Genomic DNA, 15,632 nt, shown 5'->3' on the forward strand with positions numbered 1-15,632 from the left:
CTGAGAGGAACCCAGGACCACAGAGCCCCCTGGCCCTCAGAGTCCATAGGGGCCCAGAGTCACAGAACTGGAATGAATCACATGGATCTTAAGGAATGATCAACCAATGAACCATTGAACCCTGAAACTAAAAACTGAGAAGAAAATGGGAAATGTGGTTTGGTGCTATAAATGCAATACTAATGACAGCCATTTGTGCAAACCGCTTCCATTCATGCTTAATTACTTACTCATGGCATAATAACAGTGATGCACTGGATGAACTGCAGGTCAGATTAGCTCAGTTCTATTGGCCCTTATATGGCAGGTCTTCCTCAGACCTTGTTTTCTGGCCTGGTTGTCTGTGGATTAGAACATTGGTTATGCTCATGACTTTTTTTTTTTAAGTAAGAGCACACACTGAGTCTTTTAAAGGATGAGTTTCTTTATGCTGGCTGAAATACCAGTATAACTGTGTAGTCTTTGGAGCTTGGCCAAAGGAGGATGATATGATTTCTATCATTTTCTATCTATTTGGCTTTTTGTTGTTGTTAAGTTTAGGAGACCAATAAAGTATCCATCACCAAAGCAACCAGATCCCTGCACACCTCTAAAACCAAAATGGGAATAATCACTCCCAGCTGAGGTGAAAAACTCATCTTAAGTCCATGCTTTAGAAAAGAGAATGAAAGATGGAAACGACTCCTTGGAGTATAGTTAATAAACACAGTGGTTAAAAAGGCTCTTCAGTAGCTCCCCATAAAGAAGCTTGGAGCCAGGCATGGAGGTTCACACCTATAATAGTAGCTACTAGGAGATGGAGAGTAAGAGGATCATGGTTTAAGGCCATGTCTAGGAAAAGGTTCATGGGACCCTCAACTCAATTTTTTAAAAAATGGATGTGGTGGCGTGTGCCTGTCATCTCAGCTGCTCAAGGATAAATGGAGGATTGTGGTCCAGACCAGTTGGAACAAAAGTGAGAGATCTTATGTGAAAACAACTAAAGCAGACAAGTAAAGTGCTAGAGTGGCCTGACTAGAAAATGTGAAGCCCTGAGTTCACAAGCCAATGCTACCCAAAAGAGAAACTTAGAGGTGTCCAGTGAACACATGAGGAAATGCTCAACATCCCAGGCCATAAAGGAAATGTAAACCAAAATGACACTGAGATTCTATCCCACCCCAGTAAGATTAGCTAGCAAGGAGAATTTGAACAATGTAACAAACAGTGGGGATATGGGGAAAAGGGGAACTCTATTATACTATTGGTGGGAATGTAAACTAGTACAACCACTCTGGAAAGAAGTTTGGAGTTTCCTCAAAAACTAAATATAGGGGCTGAAGATGTGGCTCAACAATAGAGTGCCTGTGTAGCAAGCACAAGGCCTTGAGTTCAAAGGTAGTACTGAAATACAATAAAATAAAACAACATACCAAAAACAAAAGTATACAAAAAAAAAATGCCAAGACACTAAACAGAACTACCATATGATCCAGCCATAACACCATTCTTGGTGTTACAAGTCAGGAATGGTAAAGACACCTGCATGTTCACTGTGGCACTATTCACAATAGCCAAGCTATGGAAACAGCCCAGATGCCCCACAACAGATGAGTGGATTAAGAAAATGTGGTACCTATACACAGTGGAACTTTACTCATCCATTAGAAAAATAATATTACGGCATTTGCAGAGAAATGGTTGGAGCTAGAACAAATCAAATTAAGTGAAGTAAGCCAGGCTTAGAGAGAAAAAAAAACCCTATTTTCTCTCCTATGTAGAAGCTAGATCTAAAATACAACTATGCATGATAACATATATAGAGCTCAATGCATTTACACACAAACTGACTAAAGAAGGTATGCTTAAGGGAGAAATCCAAAGGTGTAACTCCCCTAAACAATTAATGTACTGTTTATTTGTTTGCTTGCTTATTTTTTGGTGTCAGTCCTGGGGCTTGAACTCAGGGTCTGGGTGTTCTCCTTGAGCTTTTATTCTCAAGGCTAGCACTCTACCACTTGAGTCATAGCTCCAGTGAGTTAACTGAAGAGTCTCATGGACTTTCCTTCTCAGGCTGGCTTTGAACCATGATCCCCAGATCTCAGCCTGCTGAATACATAGGGTTACAGGTGTGAACCACTAGCACCTAATAAACTGTTTATAAAAACAAATACAGGAAGTAGAAATGTGTTTTTTTGGAGGATGAACAAACTGGGAACACAGGAATGGAGGAGGAAGGGTGAGCGAATGTAGTCATTATATTCAGTGTACATTATGTAAAGAATGAGTAGCTTGAGGGCAGGGATGGGATAGGGAAATGGGGAGGGAGGGAAGGAGGGAAGGAAGGAAGGAAGGAAGGAAGGAAGGAAGGAAGGAAGGAAGGAAGGAAGGAAGGAAGGAAGGAAGGAAGGAAGGAAGGAAGGAAAGCAGGACAGAAACATCAGCAAAGCAATCTTACTTCTGCAAGTCTTCTGATCCAAGTTGAGAATATACCCTTGTTTGCACCTGCAGACATAGGAGCCAGGGGTGTTGATACAGAAGTGGGCACAGTTGTGGTCCAGGATGCTGCACATGTGAACCGCTGAAAGGGAAGACATAGGGAGTCAGAGAACAGTGACGCCTTTCCCCAACTTCATTCCACCCAGCAAACCCTGAGCCTCGGCTATAAGGTGAAGGAAGGATCCAAAGAAAAATAACTGCAGTCCCTAGGTATAAGGGGACATAGGGTCTCAACTAGACAAGACAGGTCCAGATAAACAGCATCAGCAATATCAAGATAAAGGGCCATGAAGGGTCAAAGAAAAATGGTGTTTTGTTTTTGTTTTTGGGTCCGGTCATGGGGTCTGAACTCTGGGCCTGGGCGCTGTCCCTCAGCTCTTCAGCTCAAGGCTAGCGCTCTACCACTTGAGCCACAGCGCCACTTCCGGCTTTTTTCTTATTTGGTGCTGAGGAATCGAACCCAGGGCCTCGAGCATGCAAGGCAAGTGCTCTACCACTGAGCCACCTTCCCAGCCCGAAAAATGGTGTTTTGCTGATGAAACTGTTTTCTATGAAACAGATATTTCCAATTCAATTTAATATTATCACTTGGCAGGTGAAGAATCAGAAAGTTCTGTGATATAAGAAGCTAGATTTTATGCATAGGCAGCAATGGACTAGAAGGACAATCTACTAGTTAAGTGAAGATGTATTAAAGAACCAACAGGGTCGTAAGTCCTAAGAACGATGTGATTTTTTAAAATATGCAAATGCATACAAAAATTTGGAGTAACAACGCATGCATATGCTTCATGTTACTATAACTTTTATGTCTCAATTTAAAATGTTTCTGCATTTAGTTTCTGAGTTATCTCAGCTTTCAGATAAATCAGTTCTTGCATAAGTCTGTCTCATAAAATTCTCATTGTTCTCTATAATGTGTGTGTGTGTGTGTGTGTGTGTGTGTGTGTGTGTGTGTGTGTGTGTGTGTGTTGGTACTGGGGCTTGAACTCAGGGCCTGGGTGCTATCTCTGAGCTCTCTGTCTTAAGGCTAGTGCTCTACCACTTGAGTTCCACTGCTGGCTTTCTGGTGATTAATTGGAGATAAGAGTCTCAGAGCTGGCTTGGAACCTGAATCCTCAAATCTCAAACTTCTGAGAAGCTAGGATTACAGCTGTGAGCTATCAATGCTCTTTGCTACACTTTAATTTATGACTTATTCAATATGATTCAACTTGAACATATTTAAAATTAACAAGCATGTAAATAGAGCCAGTTATGCAAGCATTCTCACAAACACAGATGATGTCTATAGGCAGAGGACTGTTTTCTGAAGCTCAAATAAGAGGAGCAAGCCAAGCGAGAACAACCTCATTATCCTACACTTGGGAAAAGTAAGCTGGTAACATTCATCTTAAGTGTACATTGCCTTACATCAAATAAGAAATATTATGAGCAATAAATGTAGCAGGTGAATATAAAACTGCTTTATTTTATAGCAGCAGTGTTTAGAATGTACTGTTCTGAGTGTATGTCTTTTAACTCATTTTAGGACATAAATGACATTAGGAAATTTTGTAGCTAGTCAGTCATTTTTTCTAGTGTGAAATAAACATCTTTTTTTTGGGGGGGGGGGGGCTCTGAGCAATTTTCTTAGCATCTTTATACAAAATGGGAATACAAATAACACCAACTAGCCGGGCGCCGGTGGGTCATACCTGTAATCCTAGCTACTCAGGAGGCTGAGATCTGAGGATCACAGTACAAAGCCAGCCCAGGCAGAAAGTCCATGAGACTCTTATTTCCAATAAACCCCCAGAAAACCAGAAGTGGCGCTGTGGCTTGAGTGGTAGAGCACTCACTTTGAGCTGAAGAGCTGAGGGACAGCGCCTAGGCCCAGAGTTCAAGCCCCATGACTGACCAAAAAAATAAATAAATAAATAACACCAACCTCCCCAGAAGAGCCTTGTGAGGGTTAATTTAGCCATGCTGCCAACATGAGTAGTGCCCAGTACTAGTACTGGACATTCAGCACCTGTTAAGGGGCTTGAACTTGGAGCCTAGGTGCTCTCCCCGAGCTTTTTGTGCTCAAGGCTAACATTCTACTACCTCAAGGCACAGCTCCACTTCCAGGTTTTTGGAAATTAGCTAGAGATAAGACTCTCATAGACTTTCCTTCTCAGGCTGGCTTTGAACTGCAATCCTTACATATCAGCCTCCTGAGTAGCAAGGCATGAGCCACTAGCACCCGGCTGTCTGTTAACTGTTTTACAGCAAAGGAAAAGTATGATGGCATTTTATTTAACAAATTTAAGTTCACCCTGTCTACGTTGATTTTTTTTTTTCCACTCAATACCAGTCTCAGCATCTATGGTTTGCACATGGACAGTGGGTGTTCTGTTTTGTTTTGGTTTGAACTCAGGGGACCTCACACTCTTTAGTCAGGTACTCTACTGCTGAAGTATGCCACCAGCCATTTCTGTGCTTGTTACTTCTACCCAGGTACACAGCTGGGCCATAATCTGCCTATTTCAGTCTTCCTGTTTGTAGCTAGGATGACAGGCTTGAGCTACTATACCCAATTTCTTCCACTGAGATGTAGTCTCATAGACTTTTCTGCCAAGTTTGGCTTCAAACTGCAATCCTCCCAATCTTAGTCTTCTAAGTAATTAGGATGATGGGTATAAGCCACTGGAATCTGGTTCATGGACTGTATTTCATAGACTCTGAAATGTACCTCTATTTCAATACACTGGACCCTCTAACAATCTACCACTTAAGTCACACCTCCCAATCTGACTTTTTTTTGCTGGTTAACTGGAGATAGAGTTTCACACATTTTTCTGCCTAGGTTCATTCAAACCACAATCCTCATATCTCAGCCTCTCAAATAGAGTAGCTAGGATAACAAGCATGAGTCACCAGACTCTGGCAATACTGTATTTTTTTTTGACCAGGAAATACGAAGATAATTTTCTTATTTTACTTTGAGACAGAGCTTACTACATAGCTCAATCTGGCCTGGAATTTGTGAACCTCCTGTCTCAGATACCTGAGTGCTGGGATTATAAACATGAGCCACCATGCTTGGTTTAAGATAATTTTTTGAAAAACAAATACATGAAGGAGTAAAAGAACATTCACTATGGTGGGCTGACTATGGGTCTTAAAAGAAAAAAAATTCTGGTTATATGAATCTGGCCTTTCCAACTGTGCCTCAAAGGGGTACAATAAGAGTAGATTTTGTGCGGGGCACCGGTGGCTCATACCTGTAATCCTAGCTACTCAGGAGGCTGAGATCTGAGGATTGCAGTTCAAAGCCAGCCTGGGCAGGAAAGTCCGTGAAACTATATCTCCAATTAACCACCAGAAAACCAGAAGTGGTGCTGTGGCTCAAGTGGTAGAGCGCTAGCCTTGAGCTGAAGAGCTCAGGGACAGTGCCCAGGCTGAGTTCAAGCCCCACAACTGGAAAAAAAAAAAAAAAAAGAATAGACTTTGCCCAGGCGGGTTGATGAAAGGTGTGTGTCTCCCAAGCACTATTAGGGCCTCCAACTATGCCTGGTGTGGGTGGGGTTGGGCTATTAGGCTAGAATAGCCTTGCTCTTGGCTCCAAAATGCCAAGCAAGCTGATAAAGTAGGCATCAAACATTCATTGAAAGCAGCCCTGTCCCACTTGCAATGAGTCACCACAATGCAGAGAGCACTGTCCTCTCTCACCAGGCAGCAAACATGGAACCCAGGATGTGAGGAGTTTGGTCATTTTTTACACAGAACCTTAATTCACAGGACAGTTGGTGCCCAAGTCTCTTTGGTGGTCTCCAGAGTACTGAGAATGGGACTTTAGAAGTTCCCCTTAATGTGGCTGGTGTGGGAAGTCACTGCCAGTCAGTATTAAAGCTGCTGCTATGCCCAGGCTCAAGGCCACTCAGCCAGCAGAGCCAAAGCCCCAGCTACCCAAACACATTTGCCTCCAGAGCCTAATTGATTCCTTACTACATGATCACACCTAGACACCACCTGTCTCCTGCAGCCTACAGATCTAGTCTCATTGCTCAGTGCTCCCTGAAGTGCTGTGCCATCAGCCCTTCTATCCCACAGCCTGTCCTTCCTAGGGATAGAGCAGCCTCCATTCCCCATGACCTAAAGGGTGAATCAGGAGAATCCTCTACTGGATAGTGAAATCAACTGAGTCAGGATTAGCTTTTGAATTAAAAAGTAAATAAAGCCAGGCACCAGTGGAGCACATCTGTAATCCTAGCTGTAAGCCATAATCATGGTTTGAAGCCAGCCTGGGCAGGAAAGGCCATGAGATTTATCTCCAACTTACTACCAGAAAATAGGGAAGTGAAGTGGCTCAAAGTGGTAGCCTTGAGCAAAAAGAGTTTAGGGACAGCACCCAGGCCCTGAGCTCAAGCCCCACAACCAACTTACTGACTGACTAACTGAATGAATGAATGAATGAAAGAGTAAGTGAGTGAGTGAATGAATGAAATAACATACTTTTGCCTAGATTACTGTAATCACTCTCCCATATATCGCTGGCCAGAAAACTACTATTCTTCATCTAAGTCTGGGTATCACACAATGTTTGGGATAGAGCTTCTGAATAGAGTACCTGGGCTTCTACCTCTGCTCTGCCACTCAGAGCTGTGTGACCTTGGGCAAGTTACTTAACCCCTTTGGGTCTCAATTTCCTCTTTTATACAGTGGCAAATTATTTTGTGCCTGTTCTGGGGCTTGAACTCAGGGTCTGGGCTCTGTCCCCCGAATTTTTGTGCACAAGACTCTATCACTTGAACCAAAGCTCCATTTCCTGCTTTTTTATTGTTTAATTAGAGATAAGCATCTCATAGACTCTCTGCCTGGGCTGGCTTCAAAGTGAGTTCCTCAGATCTCAGCTTTCTGAGTAGCTAGGCTTATAGGCACCAGCCACTGCTATAATGGGGAATGCTACAATGAGTCTGGCTATAATGGAGATTTTTTTTTAACAGTCCTGGGACTTGCTTTGTGCTCAAGAGCAGCACTCTACCACAGCACAACTTCTGGCTTTTTCTGAATAGTTTATTGGAGATAAGAGTCTCACAGATTTTTCTATGTAGGCTAGATTGGAACTGTGATCCTCAGCTCTCAGCCTCCTGAGTAAGTAGAATTACAGGCGTGAACCACCTGCACCTGGCTCTACAATGGAGAATTTCTGTGAATAAGCATTCAAAAAAGCGCATGCATATATTAATAACAATGTTGTTAATAACATGTTAGTGACCAGTATTGCTACTTGGTTTTTAAGGCTCTCTTGGGGCCACATACAGCCAGAGATTCTTTGACCCCTGGTCCCTGAAGTGCACAGTTTATAAGTCAACCATTCCATCATTCCAGAACAAAAGCTTCCTCCCAACAATGTTTCAGTCAATGTTTCCATACCCAATGAAACTTCCAAAGCCTGGAGCTGTCATCTGCAACTTGGGGAGACAGTTACCGCTGTTGTCTGACCATTGGAGTGCAGGTCACACTGAGGCCCTCTGCCTCACCTGCTGATCCTGTGTGTTTGATCTTACTAATACACCACATAGGACTCTCTAGAGAGAGCTCTACAGTTTATAACCCCATTCACACACCTACCGTCATTTCTAGATGAGGTAACCGAGGCTCAGGGAGCTCAAAGGATCTGCACAGTGCCATCCGGCTGCAGCCTGCTCTTCCTCAGGCCTCCAGAGGCTCCCCTCACAGTTTTACCTGTGGCAGGTGAATGCCAACCACAGAGCAGGTTTGCCTGCAAGGCAGGACTGTGGAAGCTACCATCAGAAAATGAATCCTCACCTGAAGAGGGGACTAGATAGCCAGATGCCAGTGGCTCACACCTGTAATCCTAGCTACTCAGGAGGCTGAGATCTGAGGATCGTAGTTCAAAGCCAGCCAGGGCAGGAAAGTCAGGAAGACTCTTATCTCCAATAAACCATTCAGAAAACCAGAAGTGGCGTTGTGGTTCAAGTGGTAGAGTGCTAGCCTTGAACTGAAGAGCTCAGGGATAGTGCCCAGGCCCAGAGTTCAAGCACCATGACTGACCAAAAGAGAGAGAGAGAGAGTAGACTAGATAATGCAGTCATTATATTCAATGTATATTATGTAAAAAGTGAGGGTAGGTGTGAGGGAGGGGAAGAATGGGGGACAATGATGATGGAAGGGGTAACATTGATCAAGATGCCTTGTACTCATAACCTGACATGCAACTGTAAACTCTTTGTACAACTACTTAATAATAAATTTTTTAAACATTTTAAAGAGAGAGAGAGGACTAGAGATTTCCCACCATGTAAAGGAGTAAAATGAGCCAAGATTTGGCACCCTGGTCCTGCCATGCTGGCTGGCTTGCTGGACAAGCCTGCTAAGCTGTGGGAAGGAGCGGTGGTACTGGCTGTAATGTGGACACTTGGGGAAAGTGCTTAATAGATGTTAGTTATTACGGTCTTTACCGCACTGTGGATAAAGAGGCTCTGGGGCCTCTTCAACCCTTTCAAGATGGTTGATGAGGCTGCCTGGAAGAGCTTGGCACTGCCCCCACTGGCAGCTGTGATTCCTGCAGTAAGGACGGAAGAGTGGCAAGGGAATCATTGCTCGGCCCACACAAGTAAATGGGGTAACACCAATGTTTTTGTATCTGCTTCTAGATTATAACAAAAGATCATAGAGGGGAAAACTGCCAAAGAGCCTTTTTTTTTTTTTTTTTTGCCAGTCCTGGGGTTTGAACTCAGGGTCTAGGCACTGTCCCTGAACTTCTTTTGTTCAAGGCTAGCACTCTACCACTTGAGCCACAGTACCATTTGTGGCTTTTTCTGTTTATGTGGTACTGAGGAATCGAACCCAGAGCTTCATACATGCTAGGAAAGCAGTTGGCCACTAAGCCACATTCCCAGCCCCAAAGAGCCTTTTGAATTTGCTGCCTCGGCCTGAAGCACCCTGAGAAGCTTCTTTTTTCCGCACAAGTCCACGTGCAGCAATGTGGACGGGGGATGGTGCTGTTGCTCTTCCGCCTTCTTGTCTAACTTTCCATGTGTCGATAGATCCAAGGTGCTCCTCCATTACAGATTTTCTACTATGCACGAACAAATGGTCAAAAGTGTTATAGAGTCAACTTCTTTTCTTAATGTTTCCAGGAAAGAGGAGCATAAATTCTGCAGAAGTCATTTGAAGTCATAAACGTTAAAACCCTTTGCTGCGTGTCCTCCTGATTGAGGTTTCCAGTTGACTCAGACTGCAGCACAGCACCATAAGAACAGTGCCAGGGAAATGGCCCCAGTGAACACTTTCCAAGTGACATTGCAAGGAAAAGCTTATTTTTTCTTCATGGCATTGATTTTTCAAATAAACCTGACTCTTGAGTCAATAGAAAATGGGTTTCTGCCTTTTTGAGGTTAGTTTTGGTAAGTGTGTATGTATGTGTGTGTGTATGTGCGAGTGAATGAGAGAGAGAAAGAGAGAGCGAGGGAGAGGGAGAGGGAGAAAGAAAGTGAGAGAGGGAAGGAAGAAGTGAGGGAGAGAGAGAGAGAGAGAGAGAGGGAGGGAGAGAGAAAGAGAGAGTATATTAGGTCTTGCACTCAGGTCCTGGTGCAGTCCCTGAGCTTTTTTCTCAGGACTGGTACTCCACCATTTAAGCCACAATTCCACTTCTGTCTTTTGGTGATTAGTTGGAGATAAGAGTTTCATGGACTCTCTTGCCCATTCTTTGAACCACAATCCTCAGATCTCAGCTTCCTGAGTAGCTAGGATTACAGGCATAAGCTACTGGCACCGAGTGGTAAGTGGATTTTTTTTAAAAGACACACAAAAGGATGTTCTTTTTCTCTTTTTGCAAGGCCTATGTCATGTGGGCCTGGGGTTTGTCACATTCTGAGACGTGGTTCTCACAGATCTCAGAGGGGCAGGTAGCACCTTGTAGCCTGGCTTGACAGCTTGTTCTCCACATACACTCTAAGGAAACACCATCATTTAAAAAGTATCTCTAGCTAGGTGCTGGTGGCTCACACCTATAATTGTAGATACTCAGGAGGCTGAGACCTGAGGATCATGATTCAAAGCCAGCCTGGGAAGAAAAGGCTCAGTGAAATTCTTGTGGTTCAAAGCCAGCCTGGGAAGAAAGGCCCAGTGAAATTCTTATCTCCAAGTAACCATTCAAAATGTGGAAGCAGAGCTGTGGTTCAAAGTGGTAGAGTACTAGCCTTGAGCAAAAGAGCTTAGGGACAGCGCCCAGGCATTGAATTCAAGCCTCATGACCAATACACACATACACACACAATATTTCTGCCAGGTGATGGTGGCTTACACTTGTATTCCTAACTACCCAGGAGACTGAGATGAGATCACAATTCAAAGCCATCCTGGGCAGGAAAGTCCATGAGACTCTTTATCTCCAATTAATCACCAAAAAGTCAAAAGTGGAACTGTGGTTCAAGTGGTAGAGCACTAGCTTTGAACACAGAAGCACCAGGCCCTGAGATCAAGCCCTATGACTGGCATAAAAAAAAGTATTTCCTTTATTTACCCATCAAGCACATGGTAGCTGGAGGATATGCGGGCTACTGAGGTGGGTAAGGCAGGGTGGGACATGGTTTACTGGGTCAGGCTGCCCATAGTCTAGGTGGTAGACTTGAGAGTGGAGTCTGAGTTGTCATCCTTGGCCCCTACCCTCCCAGAGAGAGAAGGCAGAAGACAGGAGAAACCAAGTTGACCTGCTGAGAAAAATGCGGGCAGAGCTAGGGTTGAAGGTCACAGGAAGAGTATAGGAAGGAAGGGGGAAGCAGCCACATGGACAAAAGGGTTAGAAAACAAAGGAGAAAAGGAAGAACACAGAAAACATAGCTCAAGAGTAGAGAGGGGTCTGGAGGAGCTGGGGGTGGGCAGAGACCCCTGCCATCCTCCGGGGGAGGGAAAAAGGTGTGCCAGGACTACATTCTCATCCTCTCCACACATTGAATCTCTTTGTCAGCTGAGAAAACACCTACTGCCAGCAGCATCTCAGGGCAAAAATATCCCAATGTCCATGCCATCATCTATGGTACACACTGCATTTCATTCCCATCTCCATCCCAGCCCCCAAGTTCCAACTTAGGGAGTGCCAGGAAAGCCTAGCATGCTGCACAAAAACTATCTCTTCTTACTCATTCTGCCTTTTTGCTTTTTTCCAGTATTGAATATTTTTTTCTTTTTTTCTTTTTTTTTTTCTTTGGTCAGTCGTAAGGCTTGACCTCTAGGCCCGAGTACTGTCCTTAAGCTCTTCAGCTCAAGGTAAGCGCTCTACCACTTGAGCCACAGCGCCACTTCCAGTTTTTTGGTGGTTAATTGGAGATAAGAGTCTCACAGATTTTCCTGCTGTCCTGGCTGGCTTTGAACTATGATACTCAGATCTCAGCCTCCTAAGTAGCTAGGATTACAGGCGTGAGCCACTGGTGCCCAGCACCAGTATTGGATTTTGAATTCAGGGTCTAGAGCTTTTTAGACAGGTGCATAATACTTGAGCCATGTTCCCAGCCCATTTCCCTCCCCTGCCCCCTCTTAGGTTATTTTTTTGTCCATCACTAACCTCAGACTGTGACCCTCCTAACTACACTTCCCGTATAACTGGGATCACAGATACAGGATCGCTACTACTATGCCTGGCTTATGTCTTGAGATGGAGTCTTAAGGACTTTTTGCTCAGTCAGTCTGGCCTCAAATATTGATCCTCCCAATCTCTACTTTTTTTGGGGGGGGGGGTCCAGTCATGGGGCCTGAACTCTGGGCCTGGGCGCTGTCCCTCAGCTCTTCAGCTCAAGGCTAGCGCTCTACCTCTTGAGCCACAGCACCACTCTGGCTTTTTTCTTTTTGCTTATGTGGTGCTGAGGAATGGAACCCAGGGCCTCAGGCATGCAAGGCAAGCGCTCTACCACTGAGCCACCTTCCTAGCCCCCCAATCTCTACTTTTTGAGTAGGTGGAATCACATGAGGCCCAGTCCTGTTTTTACCTTTTGAGTCTAACAGTCCTTTCTCTAGGCAAAGTCTTTCTAAGCTCCTTGGTTCTCAAGTTAGTCTGTGGGATTGTCTACACCATTCATACTCTCAATCCTGCCTCCATTATACTGTTACAACTGAAGTTACCTCCCATTCCCATAACTGCATGCTTAATATTCATCTCCTTGGCCAAAGTCTAGGTCCCAAAAGATGGATGCATCTATTGTGGTATCTGTTGAGTCTCCCCACCCACCATCATCCCCACTTCTGGCACAGCCCCTGGGAGGAGGTAGCACAGAATGATGAACGCATAGATCCTACTGGTGCCCCTCGGTGAGCCACAGAGGCAGGACTTACTGCACAGCTTGTTCTGGAACACGGAGGTCAGCGACTCGATCTGGCTGAAGTTGGCCACCAGGAAGACGTGGTCCTCATGGGGCTCACTCCCAATGGCCTTCAGCGTGTTGAGGTCCACCTGGCCCACCCCAATGGCAAAGATCAGGATGCCTGTGTCCCGAGCCTTTGCGGCCACCTCGGCCACGGAGTCCTGCGGCCTCCCATCTGTCACGATCATGATGACCCGGGGCACGTTCTCCCGCAGGGGCCGGGCCCCCTCTGCCTCGGAGAAGGCAATGTTCAAGGCGTACTGGATGGCCAGCCCCGTCATGGTGCCTGTGGACAGATGCCTCATCCTCTTGACGGCTCGCTCCACCTCTGACTTCCTCTTGAAGGTCTTCAGGGAGAACTCGTTCTTGACCGTGCTGCCGTACTGGAGCAGGCCCACTCGGGTGACATCAGGACCAACGTCCAGGAACTGCAAGATGTCCATGATGAACTCCTTGACCTTCGCATAGTCATAGGTGTTGACGCTGCGGGAGCTGTCAATAATGAAGACCAGGTCTGCACGCTTGTTCTCACAGGAGCTCTCTGGAGAAAGAACAAACAACTGGACATCACAAGAGAGCCGGTAGAGCCTAGCTATTGGAAATTCTGAGACTAACGACCATCATTCAAACCTCCATAACTGGGACGGGCAGAGTGGCTCAGGCTTGTAATTCTGGCTTCTGTTGGAGGCATTGATCCATAGACCAGCAGGGGCAGGGAGTTAGCAAGACCTCATATTGACCAAAAAGCTGGACTTGGTGATATATTCTCAGAATCACAGTTATCCAAATAGCATAACCAGGAGGATTGTAGTCTGAGGAAAGCTCCTAGCAAGATTCTATCTGAAAAATGAAAAAGTCAAAAAAGGGCAGGAGATATGGCCTGGAAAAGCACTGCTTAACAAGTACAAGGCCCTGGCTTCAAACTCCAGTACTGCTAATTTAAAAACAAAACAAAAAAACTTGAGAATTCCTCCACACTCAGGAAAGTCATCAGAGTATCATATGCATGAATGGATAAACATGACCCCCAGCTACAAACAAGATTAATTTTTGCAAGATAAACAAAACATACTAGTTTCCAGAACATCACCAATGCAGTTTCCTTCTCTCTCCCTTCCTTCCTTATTTCCTTATTTCCCTCTTTCTCTTCCTTTTTCCTTTTTCTTTTTGTTCTGATCCTATAACTTGAACTCAGGGCCTGACAATCAACTTTTTTGCTCAAGGCTTGCACTCTACCACTTGGGCCACAGCTCTACTTCTGACTTTTTGGTGGTTAATTGAAGATAAGAGTCTCATGGAAGCTGGGCACTGGTGGTTCATGCCTGTCATCCTAGCTACTCAGGAGGGTGAGATCCAAGGATCACAGTTCAAAGGCAGCCAGGGCAGGAAAGTCTGTGAAACATCTCTAACTAATCACCAGAAAACTGCAAGTAGAGCTGTGGCTCAAAGTGGTAGAGCACTAGCCTTGAGCAAAAAAAGCTCAGGGACAGCACTCAGGCCCTGAGTTCATGAAGCCCCACAAATGACCAAAAAAAAAAAGAGTCTCATGGACTTTACTGCCCAGACTGGCTTCAAACTGCAATCCCCGGATTTCAGTCTCCTTAGTAGCTATGATAATAGGCATGAGCCACAGGTACTTGGTTTTCTTTCTTTCTTTTCTGGCCTTGCACTTGCTAGACAAGCACTCTCCCACTAAAGCCATGTCCCTGGTTATGTTTTCTTTAGTTTATTTTTTCTGATAGCATTTCTTATTTTTCTCCATGGCTGGCTTAGGATGCAATCCTTATACCTCTGTCTCCTGAAAGGCTGGGAATACAGGAATGCCCCACCATGCCTGACCTTACCAATGTAGTTTGCAGGTGAGCAAACCTCTAAAGAGGATCAAAATTGGGGCTGGGAAGGTGGCTCAGTGGTAGAGCGCTTGCCTTGCATGCATGAGGCCCTGGGTTCGATTTCCCAGCACCACATAAGCAAAAAGAAAAGAAAAGCCAGAAGTGGCGCTGTGGCTCAAGTGGTAGAGTGGTAGCCTTGAGCTGAAGAGCTGAGGGACAGTGCCCATGCCCAGGTTCAGGCCCCACAACTGGACCCAAAAAAAAAAAAAAGAGGATCAAAATTTTACCATTTGCCACATGGAATGGCAGGGTACCAAGGAAAATATAAAAGATGTTTAAGGCCCAGTGCCAGTGGCTCATGCTTGTAATCCTAACTACTCAGGAAGCTGAGATTTGAGGATTGCAGTTCTAAGCCTGCTGAGGAAAGGAGACTTTTATCTCCAATTAATCACAGAAAAAGTTGGAAGTGACTCTGAGGTAGAGCACTAGCCTTGAGCAAAAGGAGCTCAAGAACAGCACTCAGGTCCAGAGTTTAAGCCCCAGGATTGAAAAAAAAAAAAAGTTAGATAGGACCCAATGTCAAAGGTTTGTAGTCTCTCTGGGAAGATTACCAGAGACGACAGAGAAGGACTAATTAGGATGGAACCACAACTCTGACAGTCAATGGTAGAGAACAGGAATGTCAGTGGCCAAGGGCAAAGAAGTAAGGCAGGAGCTGCTTTGTTTGGATTGAGGAGGAGCACACAGAGAAGAGCCCACAGTGGAGTGGTGGAGTGCCCTGGAAAACAGAGCATGATGACATCTTGCATCAGAGGCAAAAGCAGGAGCTAAGACAGGAATTCCTTGGGGAAAAGCTAAGCCAATTACAGAAGACCTTTAAATTCAGACTGAGAAATGGGTTCCTGTTGTCCCAGATGCTGGGTGGGTATGGCAACATCTGATTATATACCGCTAGGAAAGTGGCATAGTGTGGTAA

The 15,632-nt window shown here is 45.0% G+C and overlaps 1 protein-coding gene across 5 annotated transcripts in view; it reads right to left on the bottom strand.

The window, feature by feature from the left end:
• Window positions 1-15,632, bottom strand: part of Matn2 (matrilin 2) — a 127,970-nt gene that overhangs the window by 65,226 nt on the left and 47,112 nt on the right. For all 5 annotated transcript variants that reach the window (XM_042673198.1, XM_042673201.1, XM_042673199.1 and 2 more), the window contains exons 3-4: window positions 12,796-13,365; window positions 2,438-2,560 (exon numbers count right to left, since the gene is read on the bottom strand). In XM_042673198.1, the coding sequence (XP_042529132.1) occupies window positions 2,438-2,560; window positions 12,796-13,365 (693 nt within the window). The remainder of the gene's footprint in view (window positions 1-2,437; window positions 2,561-12,795; window positions 13,366-15,632) is intronic.

Source organism: Dipodomys spectabilis, unplaced genomic scaffold (assembly GCF_019054845.1).
Source record: "Dipodomys spectabilis isolate Male_0828 unplaced genomic scaffold, ASM1905484v1 ptg000783l, whole genome shotgun sequence".
Classification (NCBI taxonomy): domain Eukaryota; kingdom Metazoa; phylum Chordata; class Mammalia; order Rodentia; family Heteromyidae; genus Dipodomys; species Dipodomys spectabilis.